General features: G+C 37.0%; 1 protein-coding gene across 4 annotated transcripts in view; it reads right to left on the minus strand.

Moving 5' to 3' along the window:
* Positions 1 to 2,842: 2,842 nt before the first annotated feature.
* Positions 2,843 to 19,913, minus strand: part of LPHN2 (latrophilin 2) — a 152,727-nt gene continuing 135,656 nt past the window's right edge. For 2 of the 4 annotated variants that reach the window (XM_009333815.1, XM_009333817.1), the window contains 5 exons: positions 17,543 to 17,634; positions 15,494 to 15,662; positions 11,653 to 11,781; positions 11,146 to 11,242; positions 2,843 to 4,908 (listed from right to left, as the gene is read on the minus strand). In XM_009333815.1, the coding sequence (XP_009332090.1) occupies positions 4,154 to 4,908; positions 11,146 to 11,242; positions 11,653 to 11,781; positions 15,494 to 15,662; positions 17,543 to 17,634 (1,242 nt within the window). In that variant the 3' untranslated portion in view covers positions 2,843 to 4,153. Of the gene's footprint in view, positions 4,909 to 7,910; positions 7,993 to 11,145; positions 11,243 to 11,652; positions 11,782 to 15,493; positions 15,663 to 17,542; positions 17,635 to 19,913 lie in introns of all 4 variants that reach the window. The other 2 variants (XM_009333818.1, XM_009333816.1) reach the window with 2 other exon arrangements.

The raw sequence follows: 19,913 nt of genomic DNA on the forward strand, positions 1-19,913 counted from the left end.
TCCTTATCTCATAGTGCAGCCATACAGCCATTCAGCTTACTGAATTGGTAGCAATGCTCTTCATAAATGTGGAGGGTGACTGTCGCCAGCTATTTTAAAAAAATCTAAGGTATGCTTTACTGTGACCTCCCTGGCAGAAGTGTCTCAGCAGGGCTACAGCTGAGGTGGAACTGAAGAATTACTGCTGCGTCCCGTGACTTTTCATTCTCCATCGTCCCCTAGAATTAGTGAGTTAAAACCCCAGTGAAGGTGTTCGTATATATGTAATTGTCTACCTGTAGCTTCTCTTGATTTAAAAATTAATTTTATTCAGGGATAAAACTTTACACTAGCGTATGTTGTCCTATAATCAAGTCTACAAGACAAGTTTTGTTAGTTTTGAGGCAAAGTGGGATAACAACAGTACACAGGGACTGTTTACTTTTTTTTGTTCTGCTAATGTCCGTTCTGAGTAGTTCAGAAAAAAATTTCCTTAAAAATTAGGACATAAAATATGACACATATTTTATCCATAACTTATGTCAATTTGAAACACCTTTTATTGCCTACATAAGTGAATATATGTAAACTTTATTAGTAATTTCATTTCCAATTTAAAAGAAGCAAAGGTGTATCGTAGAATTCACAGATAAAGGTTAATTTTAACTATAAAGGTATTACCAGTGTTGCATTTCTTCATGTTATGGTTCACTTATGTAGAATTGAGATGTATTTTATATTAAACAATGCATAGCACCATTATACAACAGTTCACTAAATGCACATCCCATTTAATCTTTTGTAGGAATTAATATAACTGGACTGAAGTTACAAGGAAGAATTGAACTGAGCCAGTAGGGTTAACACTGATACTAACAGGAGATTACTAGCCATAAGAAAATTACAGCTCTTCTGAAAGACAGTGCCTAAAATAGCAGCATATTCTTGGCACCATCGTAGGAACTGGTTAACTGATGACCCTGAAGAAACACTTGTTTCCATTAATTCTGCTGTCATTATTTCGCTATTCTCGAACTCTTCCTCTGAATTCTTCTGTCCTTCTGATCCCAAGACAAGATGGCAGGAACGTGAGAGAGAACATAAAGAAATTACAATAAGCTGTCGGCTATATAATTATATCGTAACCTACTACACTGAGAAGTTACACCAACAGAAATTTGGCAAGGTTTCGGCTGCTAGCTGCTAGCTAAACACAGGACACTCACTAGCATAACATTAAAAAAACCAGGCTCACTAAAAAGCAACATCTACATTACAAAGAAGCTAACAAAAGAATTCCCTTATGATACTTAGGTTCAGCTGGTTCATCTTAGGTTCATCAGCTACATTTTCTTGTTGTATGAATACTTGTAACATCTGCAATTGAATATATATTTAAGATCACAATGCTACAAACCTTTTTCCAGCAAGTAGTTTTGCCACCTTTAGTTAGACACAAGGGAGTACTTGCTCGAACTAGGGTTGAAGATTCTGCTGAAAGTTGGTGATCTTATTAGGTCATGTGTACTGTAATTACTTGAGCACCACAATTTTTAAATCCCTAAGACATGATTTCCTAGGTAGAAGGCAGCAAGTATGCTTTTAAGTTGCCAGACAGACCAAGGGAATCATTTTTGCTCCAAAGAGTCTGCTGTATACCCTGAATCAGAACAAATTCTTATTTCATAGAGATTTCAGATTTTTAAAGCATCTCTACTAAACAGAAGTAAACAGTTTCTGATTAAAGTTTAAATGTTCCAGTGACTCTACTGTAAACATAACAACTTTTAAGTGTTAAGGAACATACTGGCAAGAGTTACCAGTAGGGTCGATGGTGAAGATGCCTTTTTCTTCAAGAACAATTGCTACGGTGTCACAGTCCCAACTACAGATATATCGAGGTTACCTGAACCCCACGGTTCCACCTCAACCTGGATTATTTTATTTTTTTTACAGAGTTTGCATTGTCTCAACAGCAGGAAGTCTTGCCCAAAATATTCTTCTGAAATCCAAGCTTTTTCAAAATGCATCGATTTATTTTCCGAATGGTCTTTATATATTCCAATGCATTAGAAGGTAACAGAACTGATACAGCTTTCAAATGAAATTTTGCTGTTCTCATACATACAGTCACAGTGGCCACACACGAAACTGTGGCCTCTGTGATGACGGGGCATTAACTTTAGAGTTACTTGGGAGAACACAATTTTGGAAGCTGTGACAAATGAAGTCCTTGGCGTTATCTTTGAAGGGCCCTGGCTGAGAGGGACAAAAGAGGATTGGGAATCAAGAAAACAAAGACTCCAGACTTCCAATTTTGCCACTGCTTTGTCGATAACATCTTGGGCATCAGCTGCCTTCTGCAGTTCTTTAGTCTGATAAAAATGGGGCCAGTCAAGCTTATTTATCTAACTCAAAACAGTGCCATGATGGATTAATTATTTGGATAGCACTTGGAGTGCTATCCAAATGCTGCTTATTAATGTTTTCCCCACTGCAACAATGTATCTTCATCACTAATAATTAACTGCTAATTACTGTTGCTGAGAATATGATAGTGGTGTTTACCACCTTATTTTTAATTTCAGTACAGATGCCTACTTAAAAGTTATGTAAATATATGAAATTACAGTACATTTTCCTAATGACCCTGCTATGTCTGAGTTTTATCCTATTCAATTGTGACTAGAGTAATGAATAGTAAAGATGACCTTTTTTCTGTAGAGCTATGTAGACAGTTTCTATTGTATTCTCGACACTTAAATCATGAAACGTAAAGAAGCCATTCTAAGCAGGATACAGCCGGGTCGAAGGGCTGCTGGTGCCAACTATGCTTCGTACATAATAATGCACATTTTACCTATTTGGAAAAAAATTCACATTTATTTACTGTCAAACAGGTGTTAAACTTTACACTGGATATTAGTGATGGGCTCATTATCAACAGGTTTACACAAAGGGATGAAAAAAGCAGAATTTTGTTGAAACAATTTACATTTCATTAGATTTTTATCATAAAATAAATTAATTACTAAATATAGGCAGAAGGAATATGGAAGAGTAATAGTTATGTTTTATTTATTTTTTTAAAGGACAGGCACCTTTTATTCACGAGAAAGCTTGTGAGAAGTGTCCAGTGTCCCCTTTACCCCTTACCACCCAACCCTGATTAAAGAATGAACAGGGAATTGAGTTACAATCTTTGTTAGCTATACCAAATTTGTGCAAGGCTTGGCGTAATTGGCTTCTAAAACAATCTTCTCCCCAAATTATGTTTTTTGGCAATAAAAATTCAAAACGTAAGAATAAAAACTAACTTGTCAAAGCAGAACACTGTTTAGTGAAAAATAAGTGAAAACGGGTAGAACTTGCATTTTAAACATACTACCGTACTATGAACAGAATGTAAGAAAAACAGCTTATAACATATGTGCAACCAAGAGCTTTTCACAATATTTTCTTCAACCTCTTTAAAATTATTTTTTAATGACAATTATATTCAGTTGGACACAAATGTGTTTATTTTACCCTAGCAATAGAACAAAATATAATTTCTTTAGCCATTTTTTCATGAGAACGGTTCATTGTACAGTTGAGGAAATATATGAAATAAGGCCTGTGGCTTGATTGCTAGTGGTTAGACATGTATTCAATCTTTGCCCTAATGGAAAAGATTTGCAGTGAACTGCAAACTGATGCAGAATATCTCTCCTGCTTTTGCAAGTCTTGTCAGGAATAGTAAGGTACAGTAAATTTGTCCCACAGGATTTTAGAGCCTACGTCTTGTATATAATACAATGTAGGCCTAGGAAAAAAAATGGTGCAGCCATATTTACAAATTTAGTTCACAAACTGCTGCAGTAAAATGGCTGGGAAGTGTTTATTTCTCTTTTTTTCACAATTTTGTTAAATTCAGCAGCAGAAGATATCTTAAAATACCTTGTCGGTATTCCTTTTCTTTGTAACAAATAATTCATTTTAGTATACTCTGTGTATATACAAAGTTTTTGTTTTATAAAAATTCACAGAACTGTGAGGTCCAGTCATCCCCGTTACTGGAGAACCACAGGGTCAACAGAATTGTCTCTTCAAGCAGGTATGAGGGAGCCTGCATGGGGCCAATTAAGTCTTTTTAATACTTGTACGTGACCTTTAATATTTCTTTGCTACACTATTAAAGGCTTGTCACTAGTTGCATTTGTCCTTCTCTAACATCCCCTTCTGGAATACATCCTTCCTTGTTAATGGGAATTATATAGCCGTCGCTATTACCCCTGCTGATTTGATAGTACATCTGAAGCTGATGGCCAGCTCCTAGGTTTGGCATGCTCTTGTAGTAAATGTCCTCATTTTCACTCCTCCTGGAGGGAGACAGATCTTCTTCAACGTCGGGGCTGCTCTCTGGATACGGAGAGTCTCTGAGATTGGGCATGCTCGTGTAAAGAGAGTCTCTGTTGGGGGACTGGAGGTGGTCGTCAGCCTCGGCTGTCAGCTGTGAGACATAGCTGTCGGTTCCCTCGGTCTTCACTTTCTTCTGGGGCTGGTACAGAAGGGAATGAGTCCGCTGAGGAATGAGTGGGGCCTCAAGCTCTTTGTGGTGGAGCTCCAGCCCAGGGGTGTCACTGTGCATCAAAGATGAGGCGTCTGCCACAATGGCGTCATCTTCGCTACTGCTCCCGCCGATCACGGCTTTGGCTGGTAGCGTGCGCTCCAGGTTGTGGTTCTTGCTGCTGCCCCGTAGGTTGTTGTGCACTAATTCTGAAATGATCATTTTCTCAAAAGCAGTATCATTCAGGCTTAGTCCACAGTCTACAACTTGCACACTGTCGTTATAGTCTCCGTTGCGCAATGAGTAGCTGTTGTTGAAATTACCATTTAGCGGTAGAGTATCCATGGCACTTGTATCCCTGGCATTGTTCAGTGAATGTCCTGAAATGGAAAAGGACAGCTCTGGTTATTGCCTGATGTGCTTTTTATCACTTTTTTTTTTGTTTTTTAACAAAATTCTTTAATGTAGTTCAGGACAAAGTTGTACTTGGAAGTAGGGCTTGAGAAAAGTTAGGTTATTGAACATTCCCAAATGTAAACAGTTGCACACCTTATAGGAAAGATGCATTTTAAAAATAGTAACGTGTATTTCCTGTGGGGAATTGTGGCATTTTAATTTCTTAATTTAATGTCAATTCTGTGACTCTTCCACAAGGAACTGTTCACTCCATGCCCTTGCATATGTAATGCAAAGCAATTCATTTGGAAACATCTATGTTTTGAAGTACACCACCATGATTTAGAAAAAGAAAATTAACAGAATTTGTCCTAAACGACACTAAATTAAAAAGGAATTAGATCACAGACATAACTGAAGGTAAATGTACAACATAAACCCACATAACTGGCAAGCAACTACTTTAACAACATTTCTAACATTTTTTCCTTTTTTTTTTTTTTTTTTGAGATGAAGTAAAGAAAAGAATGAAAAAAATGGATAAATACAAAGAATTTATGTTAAACAAAGACAGCCATCTTTCACACTACAGGGACCAGGGCCCACAAGCACCATCCAACAACACGATAGACAGCAGGTGGAATGACTCACTTTGGACAACTCACATCATGTCTGTCTGCTCAGGCTATCTGGCCTAAGAGTAGCTGATATATAAAAGAAAGTAAAATGATTTATTGTAACATGATGAAGAATTACTGAGCTTCTCAGCAACTTAGTCAGAGCAAGGGTTCAGCAAATTAGATTACTAAGCAATAACAGCTTTTCTTTTCCCACTTAATGTAATTTTTTGCACTAATATTCTGTCTGCCAACAACGGCCCCAGGCTTCTAAAGGTCAAAGTTTGCCTGCAGTCTGCATCAGTCACAGTGACAGCGCTGAATGAATCAGAATAGTTAATTAAGAGTTAGGCCCACAGTTACCATGGGCATGGAAGTCAAATGCAGAAATGTTAGGAATTTCTGTAAGTATGGGTCACAGAAATTAAACCAAAGAATAAATATTAGTCGTGGAATGGGAAGAGGAAATCAGCCACGGCTGATATCTCAGAGCTGCTGGAGGAATGACAGATTGGGTAAGTCTGCTGGAAACATGAAAGGAAGTTTACAGGGGAAAAAAAATGAAGTCTTACGATGATTAAGGTCTTTATGTTTTTGGTTTTGGCTTTTTTTTTTTTTTTGGTAACACGATAAAGAAAAGGTTTTCCTATAGACACAAAGACATGTAAACTATGACAGCACAGTGCTTCCCAAGCAAAGGAAAAAGAAAAAGAAAAAAAAACTTTGAAAGAAATTAAACAGTCTGAACCATGAGAAGTCAGATGGTTAGAGCATTCCTAGAAAATCACTTTATCTACAGATATGTCTGGAAGTAAAGAAAGAATGCAGTGACTTTACTGAAATGAGACTGACCACTGTGAGGCTGCTGCATCATATGCAAGGCTTGGAGGAGTATAAGAAAAAAGTTGTTTTGGAAAAGATTATACATTCTCCCATTTGTTTTTTTTTTTTCATAATTAAAGCTGCAGCTTATCTTAGAAAATTCAATCTTCTCTGGAAAATATTGTTTTCAATTAAAAAGTAACTGCATTTTCTCATGAAAAGATTTTTGTCTTCAACTTTAAAAAAGAGTAATAATTTCCAAATAAATTGAGTAATTTGCAAATCATTTTGTATTTGCGTTATTGTTAACTCCTCTCCATGTGTACTGATTTAAACAGTGATGAGGGTTGTTTGAAAGGTCTCTTTAAGCTTTGATTAAACAACTTTGTAGTTTTGCAATTTCATATATGTTCCAAGATTTTTGTTGCAATGGATTTAGCTGCGCAGAACATATGGCATTTATAAAAGTAGACAACACATGGACCACATGCTGGCATTCATTTTCCTCATGGAAGTGATTAAATTCTATAATTTTAATTCTCTTTTCTTCTGCTAAACAGATACCAAAATATATCTGATAATCCAAAATGAGTTTTCTATGATATACTGCAGAGTTAAGCATGCTAGAATATATTCAAATTGGTTTGATGAGGCAAATTTTGTTGCCCATGATCAGGTAATTCATTCGAAATCTTTCCATAGCCTGTAGCAAGATTACTGTGGGAATGTAAAAATATAAACAAATTGTTAAGCATTTATGCTTGACACTGCTTTGGTTTTAAAAGCAAATTATTTCAGCATTGCATAACTTCTGTTACCGATAGGGTTTGCTACAGACCTCATGTTGTTTCCCAAAAAGCAGTATGCAAGTGCTTTCTGAATGTGGAAACATTTCATTTGCAAATTGTGAACCACTTGCCCGCTGAGTCTACTTCATGACCGCTAGTTATGTTTTAATTGTGCCCATTAAAAATCATGCTGAAAAAATTTACATTTGATAGGCAAAGTTAAGTTTTACTCCCATACTTGTCTCTCTGTAGGTTGCTAGAGGAAAGCATAAGGAAAGTAAGAAAACAAGAGAATGAAAATAGAAACTACAGTTCAGTTAAAAAGGAAACTTGAAATAAAAACTGGAAACAAGGTTTTATGAACTCTTTATCAAAGATTTAGCGTTCCAGTTATGCTAAAGTGATCTTATGACTCATCAAACAGTAACTGCTAGATATTTACTGATGAATTGCACCGCAGTTAAAAAAAGCAACTAGATAATGTAACAACAAAATGTTAGGTAAGTGATGACACCCTTTATTCCTACAGAACTAAACTGTTCTAACTGTTAATCTCAAGATTCTCCTACAGGAAAATGATCTACCATAAAGCTGCACTATACTATAGTTTAGATCTGTTTGACGCTGGATACAATTTTCTACACTGGGGTATCCAAAGGTGTCAAGATGCCTTGCGCTGCTTTAGTATCTAATCCGTTCCATAAGCAGGTTTTTCTCAGCAAGCTTTAGAGTCAACCTTATATTGCATAGACATGATACCTCTAAGTGATATATATCTTGAAGATGGGCTCTCGGACCATGTGGTGTCAGTCCTGTAATAGTATATTAAGATTTATGCCACCTGTGTTAAAAACATGGATAATTATTGGTAAATACTGTTATGGCAAAGGCATTACTATAATATAGTGCAGTTTTACAAGCTGACATTGGCAACACTGTATTTCTCGAACTGACAGAAATTCAGAATGTATGGCTAGGGTATTGCAACTTGAGTTTCTATCTAGGGAAAAGAAGGGATTTGGAGCGAGCCAAGAAAAGCAGTTTTATTCAGGAAGTATAAGCACACCTGGTGAGTTAAACACAGGAGCTGAAGGGGCATTACATACAACTGTTTCAGCGAGCAATGTGTTATAGGGGTTGTTAGTGCCGTGTGGTCGAAGAAGAGGGTTTGTTAGTAGGTAATTGCCAGTCATTCCTAAAGCAAAAGAAACAGAAAAAAATGTCAGTTCTTTAATTTTAGGCTGACAGTTTCAATAAAAAATATTTTTTATTCATCATGAATCATGTAGGACTTGTCAAATGTAATTCAGCTGAAAATTTCTGAATTTATTTGAGCTATGTATTTGAAACGGGAGTAGGAAAATACAGTTAGATTCCAGTAATTCACAGGTGCTGTCCAAATCCCCAAAGTAAACATCTGGTGAGAGTGACATTTACTAATGTATACAAAATCACTGTTACACAAGAATAGCAATTAAATGTGTAGAGATCAAGGTACTACATAAAGCTATTATAACTTTAAAAATGATCATATGGAACACTTCTGTCCAGAATTGAGAGAACTGAATTGCTCAAATTGAAAGGTATTGAAAAATCTCTTATGACAGGATCAGAGCTGTTATTCACTTTATTAAAAACACACGGAGAGTGGAAGGGAATTGCTGTTTTCGAACAGACAGTGGATGACAAACTGCAAGAAGCATATCTTAGTATATGTAAAAGTATGCATGCTGAGGGGAAAGCAAAATATTTGCTCTAAGAAATCAGAGCATTCACATTTTCTCCTGGGACATTCATGCTGCAAATTTATCTGCCAGGTTTTAAAAAAGAATGACAAATTTTCTTTAAACAATCAGTTTACAAACAATGTAAGATGAAGCAAAATACTACAAGAACAGATTTTCTTTAAACCCATTTTACATGTTAATGCAATACCATTTAAACAACTCTCGGAATAATTAGGAAAAAAATCAGCATATTTTGAGAAAGTATTAAAAAGTCAATTGATCTCTGATTTCCAGAGATTACTGGAAGAAAAATGGTTTGGAATAATGACAAAAAAATCCCACGCAAAATGCTGTGATTTAAAACTTACTTTAAACATTTCATTCGGGTAAAATTTCCCTTTCTTTTCTGTTGCATTGCACAGCAGTATATCAGGATCAATGTATTACAGACCCAAGGACAAGTAAAGAGCCAGCTATATTTTTATAGTATGGATATTTTTATTTGGCAAGGAAAAGACAGTATATATTCCAAATATTAATGCTTTTGTACTACCATCGATACTTGGTAGCAGAAATGAGCAGAAAATTCTGAGATTCAGAGGATTATTGCCTGATTATGCTAATCTTAGTTGAAAGTTTGTATCAGTGAACAACTAAAAAGGTTTTATTGTAGTTTTTTCAGTTGTAATGTACTTATTACTCGAAATACTAACTGAAATATATTTTGCTTGGGTTTTCTTTTGTGTACTATGTTTAATCTTGGTTAGAATTATTACCTGTAATTTATAGTTACGAGAATTTTTTTTTCAAGCCAAAATTTTTTGCCACTTTTAAAAGCTTGATTTTTATTTTAAAGGAAAAATGACACTTGCCACTAATTACTAAACTACCCTTATACGTATGTATCACTGAGATAGTGACAGTATTATAATTGAATAAAGATGGTATCAATTTTTCTAATCATGGCAGAACATCTCCCGTGACTTGAGACTGGAGCTCCAAAACAGGGAGAAGCTTCCAAGACCTCTGTTCAACTCTGAATTAACTGAGGGTGCAGCATGGTTAGAGCAAACCTCAGGAGTCAGAGACATCAAATTAGGGTGAAATCCCAGACTTTTATCTATAGCGTATTTATGGGGTTTTAGTAAGACACTGGAAGGGAATGTACTTCTTTCTTGGGCATGAAAAATATACATTTTCTACTTAGGAGAAGTTACTTAATTTTGATTTTGCCAGAGGAACATATGAGATTCAGATGGAGGGAGCAGTGAGACACAGAGGTCTTATCCACTTTCTCTATGCCAAATAGCAAAAATAGAATCATGCTTTCTGAAACCTTTTCTTTTGCAAAATACCACACTTTTTACTTCCACAATAAATGCGAGTTAAGCACATGTCCCTACTACCAAATCTTGAAAAAAACAAGGGAGGAAAATTTGCTAGTTGTGGTTGATGAGGGCTTTACAGCAGCCCTGACAGTGATGAATTTTCTGTTTGAAACTTTCTGAGTTGAGCAGGAACTGGTCGCAATGCGATCAGGGCTATGTGTTCTTCTCCTAGGGATATGGGTGGAAGAACAGGCTTTGAACTTGGCTTGCACAGAGCAGTATTCCCTCCATTGCTAGCTCAAACTGCCTTAAAAAAATACAAGGGGAAGGGCAGAAAGGAAGGGACATTCTGTCTCAGTTAATACCCTTGTCTTCTAACTGGACGTGAGAATGAGGTTATAGATTTCAAAGTCTATTTGAGCTGAGAAATTTGGAGTTTTGGCTTCTCTGTGCCTGAAAATCTGGATTCTATCCCATGTGACAGATACGATGCTCTTTGAAATAGAAAAGATAAATGCTTTACAGACATCTTTTGCATAGAAATGATATCAATTAGATTTCACTGGGAAAATTTCTGCACCTAAAAATCATAGTCAAATATGCATTAAAATGTTACTGCACTCATATTTCTGTTTCAGATTTAACCTATAAAGGTTAGGAAAGATTTAAAATTATGATCTTGCTTTTAAGTTAAATTATTGATGAAACTTATTTAAATACATTCCCACAAATGGAGGAATTCAACTTCTATAGCAGGGGGCCAGTTGAGGGAACACGGTTTTAAAATGTGCTGGTGGATGACTTTAAACCTCTGCTTTTAGAGAACATTTGTTCCAGAATTTTTTTTCAAAACATTCTTTTCAATTCTTCTGTGTTAAATGGTATAAAATCTGTATAAAATTTAAGGTTTCTAAAACTGAAATGTTCCCAGTGACTGACCTTGATTAAGTGTTGAAGTGCTGTTGATGTCACCTGAGATAAAAGACGATTCAGATTGTTTTCTCACAGTGTCATTCCACATCCTCCTTATACGACTCTGTTAACATAAAGCAGTGAGACAGAAGCATAGTAAGTTACAAAAAGATTTTTTCCTACTTATGTGCTATTATGTAGAATATTTGTGTTTATTTCGGCCTGAAGTAAGCCATTCATCTAGCACGGAGTGAAACTCCTTCTGTTGTTATTAAAACTCTAATTTATTAAATTTCATTTAGATGAAACATGGTGGCATAAGCCTTCCTATAAACCAGCCCCTAATTAAGGTGTTTGCATTAGACCAAAGTAAAAGGAAATGTTTAAGAAGAACCAATTCTACTATGCAGAAGTATGTATTTGCCATCTAAATGATAATACTGAGAAGACAATTAGTGCTTCTGATTGGAACACATCTCAGTAGGCTTTTTATAAATAAGGTTAATTACAAGATGCTGTCAAAATCTTTGTTACCTGAGTGCCAGAGGAATAGCGAGCACTAGTTCTTGTTGTTGATGCCTTCACTGAACTGTGGGGACTCTCAGTTGGTAGTCCACCACAGCAGTAGGAATGTCGGAAGCATTTGCCATATTCCTTACGTACCTACGTGGGGGGGAAAATTACTTAGCACAAAAATAGTGTCAAATATCTCTGCTGGCAGAAAGACAAGAACATTGCATTGAAACTACTCACACACTTTTCAAGCAAATAGATGATTCTTGTCTATTGAATTGTTGGCCATTAGCAAAATCAGGTATTTTTCCCTACTTAGCAGCAGCGTTATCAGCTATCCAGGATTTTTGAACAAATTATTTCCAAAGTCTACATGCGCTTCATTTAGATGTGCCTGAATAATCATTACTGAGTTATTTACGGGATTATTTTTATTTCATCTTCATACTGTAGATTAATATAGCTAAGTTCACCTGAATTGAATGCTGGCTGCAAACAGTCCTTTTTTTATATGAGCTTTTGGTGCAGAACCATAGAAAGCCTATCTTCCCATCTTAGCACGCAAGAAGGGCTGAGGTAACTAGCCTTTGCACTGCTTGGTACTGCCCATTAAGTTATCCCTTCCAAGACAGTGTGCAAAACCTGCCATGACTATAAAGGCATCTTCATATTAAGTTACTCTGTTACTCACACAGCTGCTAGTTGATATGGTCACACCCGCTTCGGGATTGCACGAAGCTCACAGACGCCCCTGCCCGGCTCCGGGCAGAGCACCAGCTACGCTGGTGGAGGCACCGTCAGTGTTTCAGAGCCAAATTTTGAACCATAAAGGCTGGGAAATGAAGCATCTTTCACTTTTAGGACCAAAAAATAAAATCCTCATTACTGTCTTTGCTGAACCTAGAAATCTGAATACACCTATGTACGTGAGATTTCTGTCTGACAGAGCAACAAAACTAATTAATGATTCCAGTATTTGGCCTGCATTTATTCACCTTCTGTTTCCAGTGACCTACTGGAAACTTTAGTTTTGTAATTTATGTGTGTTAACATCTGTCATGAAAGTAATCAGGACTAATTTTCAGAGCAGTTAGTTCTCTCATATTCGGTGACTGCTACACTGACTAGTACCTTCAGGTAACAGAAGAATGCACACGCATCTCGGCAACGTGACAGCATCAGTGAAAGGACACGGGATAAAATTTTTAAAGATGCACAAGTCTAAATTCGTAAATCTTCCACCAGATACTTGGGAATCTAAGTGTCACTTCTACATCAATAAGACTCCTAAGTTTCTGGGAAAAGTGGGATTTCAGCTAATCCGGAAGTTCTGCTTGACCTATGAATATATATAGGACAGAAAGGAAGCTATGGGTATGTAAAAAGGGAAGAGGGGAAAATGCAAAGAGTTAATAATGTGGATTTACATATGCCATGTGCTGTCTTCGATATTACGAGAGTTTTACTCATGGAATAAACTGTGATGTTTCTATAAACCTCAAGGATGAAGAAAATTTGAATAGTAAGTGCCTTAACTTCAAGCTAGGGACAATAACTCATCTTTTTATAAAAGTATATGGTACATATTCTAAGTGAACCCCTATCTATATCAGCACAAAAGACACACAAAAAAAAAGAAAACAGGAATGCACGGACATAGAATTATAATCTTTAACTCTGTAGTCTGAAAAACGTAAGTCTATATATATCATCACTAGGATGGTATAACACCTAAGAAAATACATTCCTGACCACTAATGGATATTAAATGCTCCAAACCACTACATAGTAGAGACAATAGCAATCAGAACTGTATTTTTACCCAAATACCACCCTCCAGGGCTGGTTTTGCCTAATGCCTATATTGCAGTGAATGTACATTATCTGTCAGTACTGCGCATTCCACTGTCATTATTTCTAAATTATAGCTTGTTGGAAACTGATGGAAGCAACAGCACTATCACCCTGTCAGAACTGGAAACGTAATAGTTTTCACTTTCACAATTCTATTTCTCTGTTCAATTTAGTGACCAACTAGTAATAACGGAATAAAAAGACTGCATTAGCTATGCAGACAGAGGACAGGATGATATCCAGTCAAAGGCATGGAAACTTAAAAATCTTAAATGGCAGCTTTAACATTCTTTCAGGTATAAACCTTATTGCTCTAGGTTATGCTTTTTCACACTTGAATGGTATTTTAATATTGCTTTTTGCTGACTCCACTTAATATAAAAACAATGCACAGCTGTAAAAAGAAATAAAAAAGGAATCTGTTTTTGATTTTGAAGTCCAATACAAATGGTAGAAAGGGCAACATTATATGAAACCCTAATCTAGAAATTATTTGCATTTTGAGAATGTTTGCATTTTCTTCCCTCTCTTCTTTTCTTAGGCTCAATCTCCTCTCTAAGTGTGCTTTTGTTCTCTCAAAATGAGAGGAGTGCCGTTTTCATCTGGATAAAATTCTTTCTGTCTACCAGATCTTTTCCTAAAACATGGCTGAATGCCATTGTCTACACCAAATTTAGAGATGCTGATACTGTTAGGGTTGGTACAGTTGTGATTTTTGTACTTACATGGCCACGCTTTACCCAATGTTCTCAAACCATTTTATAAGTATCAGTTAATTATATCTCTGGTTAGCTAATTATAATGGGGGTTAATAATTGCTAGGTCTCCAGCCTGAAACTGGTGAAAGTATTTAGAATCTAAATATCTAAATATTGCAAATTGGGTATTTCCAAATGCAGGATGTATTGCATTTTATGTTAAGTTTTTTTGGGTGGGATTTTTTGACTTTTCCTTTCAGCTCTCATTACTTTCATTTGCTACGCCTTCTAACACAGGCTATGAGGTTTTTTTCTTTTGTTCTACACTAAAGCACCTCTAAGGCATCCTTGAAAGCAGTCTCTACCCTCAGTCTGGGGAAGAGGAGGGGTGCAGGGAACCCGAAGAGAATCCCACCCGGCTGTGCCCTTCACTTCCTTCTCTCCCGCTTGCTCCTCTCTCCCATGCAAGCTTTCCCTCTCCCCAGCAGATCTGCTCCTTCTGGACCCCTCTGCTCCCATCGGGCGAAGGGGAGCAGAACTAATTTAGCACATCCCACTCATGAGGGAAGGCTCTTACCAGGGGATTCCAGTTTTTCCAGTTAAGAGCATGAAGCTGTTGGATTGCTGGGGGAGGCAAACACTTGGAAAAAAAGTATTCATGCTGGCACCTTTGGAAAACTCTCCCTGTTAGCAGTTGTCTAGCATGAATGACTACTTTTTTCTAAAGTGCATTGAAGTTCATAATAGAATTAATTTTTAGGTCTCGCTTAATTTTGTAATGAACGAGCACTTATAGTACAATCCTTGCCTAACGCCCGTAGCTTTATGTGGCAGCTTAATGGGATCTCAGGAGAGGTCCTCTGCCTTGATGTGAGAAAGAGAGAGAGTTTCCAGGCTGAGATGGGCTTGATATTGTAAATGATCCTTTGTTTGCAGTGCTGCAGCGAAGGCAGGATTTGTTTCATGTGCACATAAAGGACTTTTGGCTGTAAGTCCAGACTAATACGTACCACATTATCAATGATAAACAGTACATTTTCTATAGTAATTTTCTTCCCGAAGTCTCAAAACTTTCCAAGCCCAGGTTGGAAATGCTGCATCCATTTTAAACCCGCCCAGGCCACAGAACAGTTACGTGACTCCCACAAACACACAGAGCAAGAATTGCTTTTGGATCCTAGTCCCCTCCTCAAACTACTTCAAAATACTCCAGGTCTTGACATTGTTATTTTTTTTCTCTATTTTTTAAGAAATATATGTGATATTTTCAAGGAGTTAGGGAACACACATCTGTGTTTTCAGTAACTTACTTTCTTTTGAAGCGCACAATGAAAGATGAAAATAAACATTCCTTGGAAAGCATTAAATACTGTGAAGAGGTACGTCATCACAACAGTCCCCTCATTGATAAACAGCAGGCCAAATGACCATGTTAGGCCAAGGAGACACAGGAGAGCAAATGCACCCAGGACCCAGGATCTGTAAAAGAAAATTAATTTTAGCAACATTACTTGTGAGAATGCAGGTCGCCAAATCCAATAGCAACATTTCAGTTCCTGCAGTTGACTTTTACTAGGTTCATTTTCAAATGTAAAAATTCCTTGGGTTTAACCTTTTATCTATTAAAGAAAGAACAATTCCATTTGGTACTCTTAGTCTCCAGTGAAAACAGCAAGAGTAGATATGACCTTTTTCTTTCTCAAGAACTGCATAGGATATCAAAACTATTTTGAAATGCATAAGTATAGCGCAAGCCCCAGCTACTCCATTGCTTTATCTGCTTCTACAAAAGAGTGATAAATCTGGCTTAGCCACTAATCACACCATAGATTTTAAACAGTGGTGCTGCCATATGACACCAAATAATGTAACACAAGTGCACAAAGGTTAAACAGCAGATTAAAAGCCTAGAGCCCAAATCTTTAATGCTCCGATAAACTCAGCTAAACTGAAGCTAGATGATGTAACTTCCGCATGAAGAAACCCTGCTGAAATGTGACAAAAATATGGATATTGCTCTACAGAATAGTCTAAAAAAGATTCCATCATGAATAGGTTAAGGAAAAGGAATTGTAGAGAACGGCACAGAATGAAAGGGAAAGGGAATTTAGTCAGTGAATTCCACATCTAACTAATGATCTTACTTGATAAATGGCTTATTATCTTCATAGCTAGAAAGCATTATAAGCAGAAAAGAGAAACAAAATTATTAGACAGAATTGAAACAGAAATTAATAAGAGCATTTTTAATTGTCTATAAAAATTAGTCAAAATTAGGAAATTCAAAATGCAGAGGCAAGCAATTTAAAATTATAAAGGCATATAATAGTTAAAAATTCTTTAGCAAATCAGGTATCTCAAAAGTAGTTAATTAAAATTAAGGGAAATCCACAATATTGACCGAGTTTGTAAAGTTAAAAATCATGCTAGAAATTTGTTAATGTAGGGTTCTATCTTACCCAGGTAAGTCCGTATTATAGTAGCCATCACAAACACGGTAATTACTGGTGTGGATGAGAAGACAGAAAGAGGAAAAGGAAGAAAAGAGAGAGATGCTAAAGATTAGCTCTCTCTCTCATCATGCAACATGCAATGAAGCTGATACTGACCTATCTAGAACATCTAGTTCACAATGTTAGCCTTGCTAAAAATCTCCCTTTGCCATTTTCAACATTCAGAGCAAATCTGTAGACCCTTTCACATCCAACCCTCAGTGTTAGAAAGTTGCACCATCCCGTCAGTCTTGGTAACAAAAACCTTCAGTACAACGTAAAGCTATACAGAATACAGTAAAAGACTATCTAAAGAAGCAAGAGCTGCCAAAGCCTTGTTAATTATATAACACTTATATTACTCTGCAAAAGGGATACTGCAGTACAGCACCATGATAAAGTAAACATTTGTTAAATTAGCATGAAAACAGCAGATAATCTTCAAGTTAACAATAATAATAGAGTCAATTCCCTTGGTAGAACAGGATTACGAGTAGAAACTGCTCAGAATCCCTAAATCAAAAAGTCATTTAACAAAACAAACTTAATATAATCATATCAGCCATGCAAACAGGAACATCATTTTTGAACTGCATTTTAAATGCAAATGAAATTACTACAGTGCTGTGGCATTTCCGTGAAACAGTTTCTTGGCACTAGTTCCAGGCTGAAATTATCTAATTTTGACCAGCGTTTGTGACATTACAGCAACAATGTGACGAAAGCAGGATTGGCTCTGTTTGCTTCTAATTGACATCTGCAGTTGCTGGGAGACAATGACATGTGCTCCTAATGGAGAGTGGCTTTCAATCAGTTCAGCAATCAGAAAATAATCATAGTTCTCATACTTGAACACAAAGCACTTACTTAATGTTTTCCAACCTGCTAGAGTCTGGTTTCAAAGTGTTTGAGTGCTTCACCATTTTGCACAATGTGATCACCAGGAAGATAAGATTCAGCTGTCAAAACAGATAAGAATGAAATTAAACTACTTCGAGTAATAGGTTGAATAATGATGATGTTACAGACTAAACAAAACCCCCGTAGTTTATTTTCAATATGTAGTGAAACTGGGTAACTATATCAGACAGTCTGCAAAAGGTGATTGCAAATACGGATGAGGGTAAAAAAAATGTTAGGAGTCCTTGTTTCACTTAATTTTCCAAATTCACCTCATCATCATGAACCACCATATTTAACTCATGTCCAACACTTGCCATTGTCAGTCTAGCTCTGTCTTCCAGCATGTTGTGCTCGGCCCCTGTTCACCTTCGCCTGTCACCTCTGGCCCTGTTCCCCATCTCACCGCCTTCCTCCTAGGTCTATGGTTACCTTACCCCTTTATTGTACTATACTAGTTGTCTTTTTATCACCCCATCCTGCTTCTGGAATGCTTTTCGCCTTTGCTGGTTTCTCCCTTTCTTTTTTTTTATTCCCTTCTGTTCTCACAAATCCCACTGGCGTCTTGAAAACAGCTTAAATGTAACTGAAGAAAAAGAAAAAGAAACACAAAGATGTAGCAAATGCATCAAACTTAACAGTGCCATAGACATGTGCTGGTGGTGCACCCCCCTACTGCCCTCTTTACCTTTGTAGTCTTGACTCTGTCGAAGCGAGACTGCATGCCACTTGAAGGAAAGGACTATGCTGTCTTATTCTTGTTGTGTCATTCATATAGATAACTCCAGGGAAGACACTGAAGGTAATTTTTTATGGTTTTCCTACTGTGAAACAGACTCAGAGGTATCAAGAGATACTAGGTGCCTTTCTCCTATCGATTTCAAAGCATGTGAAAAGCATAGGCAAGTCAAATACAAGATTCCCAGTAGAATATGGGTTGAAAAGTGGTATACAGTCAATTTGAGTAAGTAGTACGTGCTGTCCTATATCATGCAGACAATTCAAATAAAATTGTATGTTTGAAAACAGTAAGAGTTATGTCCTTTCAGGGAGAAGACATACATCCTTATCTACTAGTACAATGGTCCACAAGAAATGGCTGAGCTGATAGCTAAGAGAAGATGGGGGAATATGCTTGGACATCCTTATAACACATATATTAGACAGATTATAACCCCATTCTTACAATCTTCCGTATATATTTGAAACTGGTTACTGATGGAGAATGATCAAGCCCAGTCTCTCATTTTGGGGAGCCTTTGGTTTGAGACAGCATCAAAATCCTCAGAGTTGTTGTTAACACTGGGGATACCAGTTCATACCAGACATGTTCCTACAGCTGTGCCACAATGGTCAGAAATGTCACTCAAATCCTAATAAAGAGCAGGTCTTAACAATCTAGAAAAGAGGAGCATTTTGAAGGCTCTGATCAGAGTCTGTTAATAAAGACATGTATTATAGAAATAATTCCTACTGCTGAGGGCAATCAAGTTATCACTCCTGCTGCTGTTTCAAAATCAGGATGGACAGTATGAACTATAATGCAGTTCTCAACACCAGAACAATGTTTGGCAGCTTTTGACCTCATCAGCCCTGATTCAAAGTAAAACATTTTTACAACTGTATCTTGAGATTAATACAAAAAGTGTATTCGATACAAAAAAATAAGCTTTTATAATCTATTTCTGTCTGTGTTTCAAGAACTGACAGAAAATACTTGAACTTAAGTGGAGGTATGTACATGCTGTAGGTTAAGCACGATTTCCATTGCTGCAAAATGTAATAGAAGCATCAATATCTCATGACCCTGCTGATTAACTTTTATGATTCTTATAGGTAATGACTAACCAGTTGAGAAACACTTCATTGTTTCATTGTGGGCTGGTTTTGGCTGGGATAGAGTTAATTTTTTCCATAGTAGCTAGTATGGGGCTGTGTTTTGGATTTGTGCTGGAAACAGTGTTGATAACACAGGGATGTTTTTGTTACTGCTGAGCAGTGCTGACACAGAGTCAAGGCCTTTTCTGCCTCTCACCCCACCCCACCAGCGAGGAGGCTGGGGGTGCACAAGGAGTTGGGAGGGGACACAGCTGGGACAGCTGACCCCAACTGACCAAAGGGATATTCCATGCCATATGATGTCATCCTCAGCATATAAAGCTGGGGGAAGAGGAAGGAAGGGGGCAACGTTTTGTCTTCCCAAGTCACCGTTAGGCGTGATGGAGCCCTGCTTTCCTGGAGATGGCTGAACACCTGCCTGCCGATGGGAAGGGGTGAATGAATGCCTTGTTTTGCTTTGCTTGCGTGCGTGGCTTTTGCTTTTCCTATTAAACTGTCT

Source organism: Pygoscelis adeliae, unplaced genomic scaffold (genome assembly GCF_000699105.1).
Source record: "Pygoscelis adeliae isolate BGI_AS28 unplaced genomic scaffold, ASM69910v1 Scaffold10, whole genome shotgun sequence".
In the NCBI taxonomy this organism is placed as follows: domain Eukaryota; kingdom Metazoa; phylum Chordata; class Aves; order Sphenisciformes; family Spheniscidae; genus Pygoscelis; species Pygoscelis adeliae.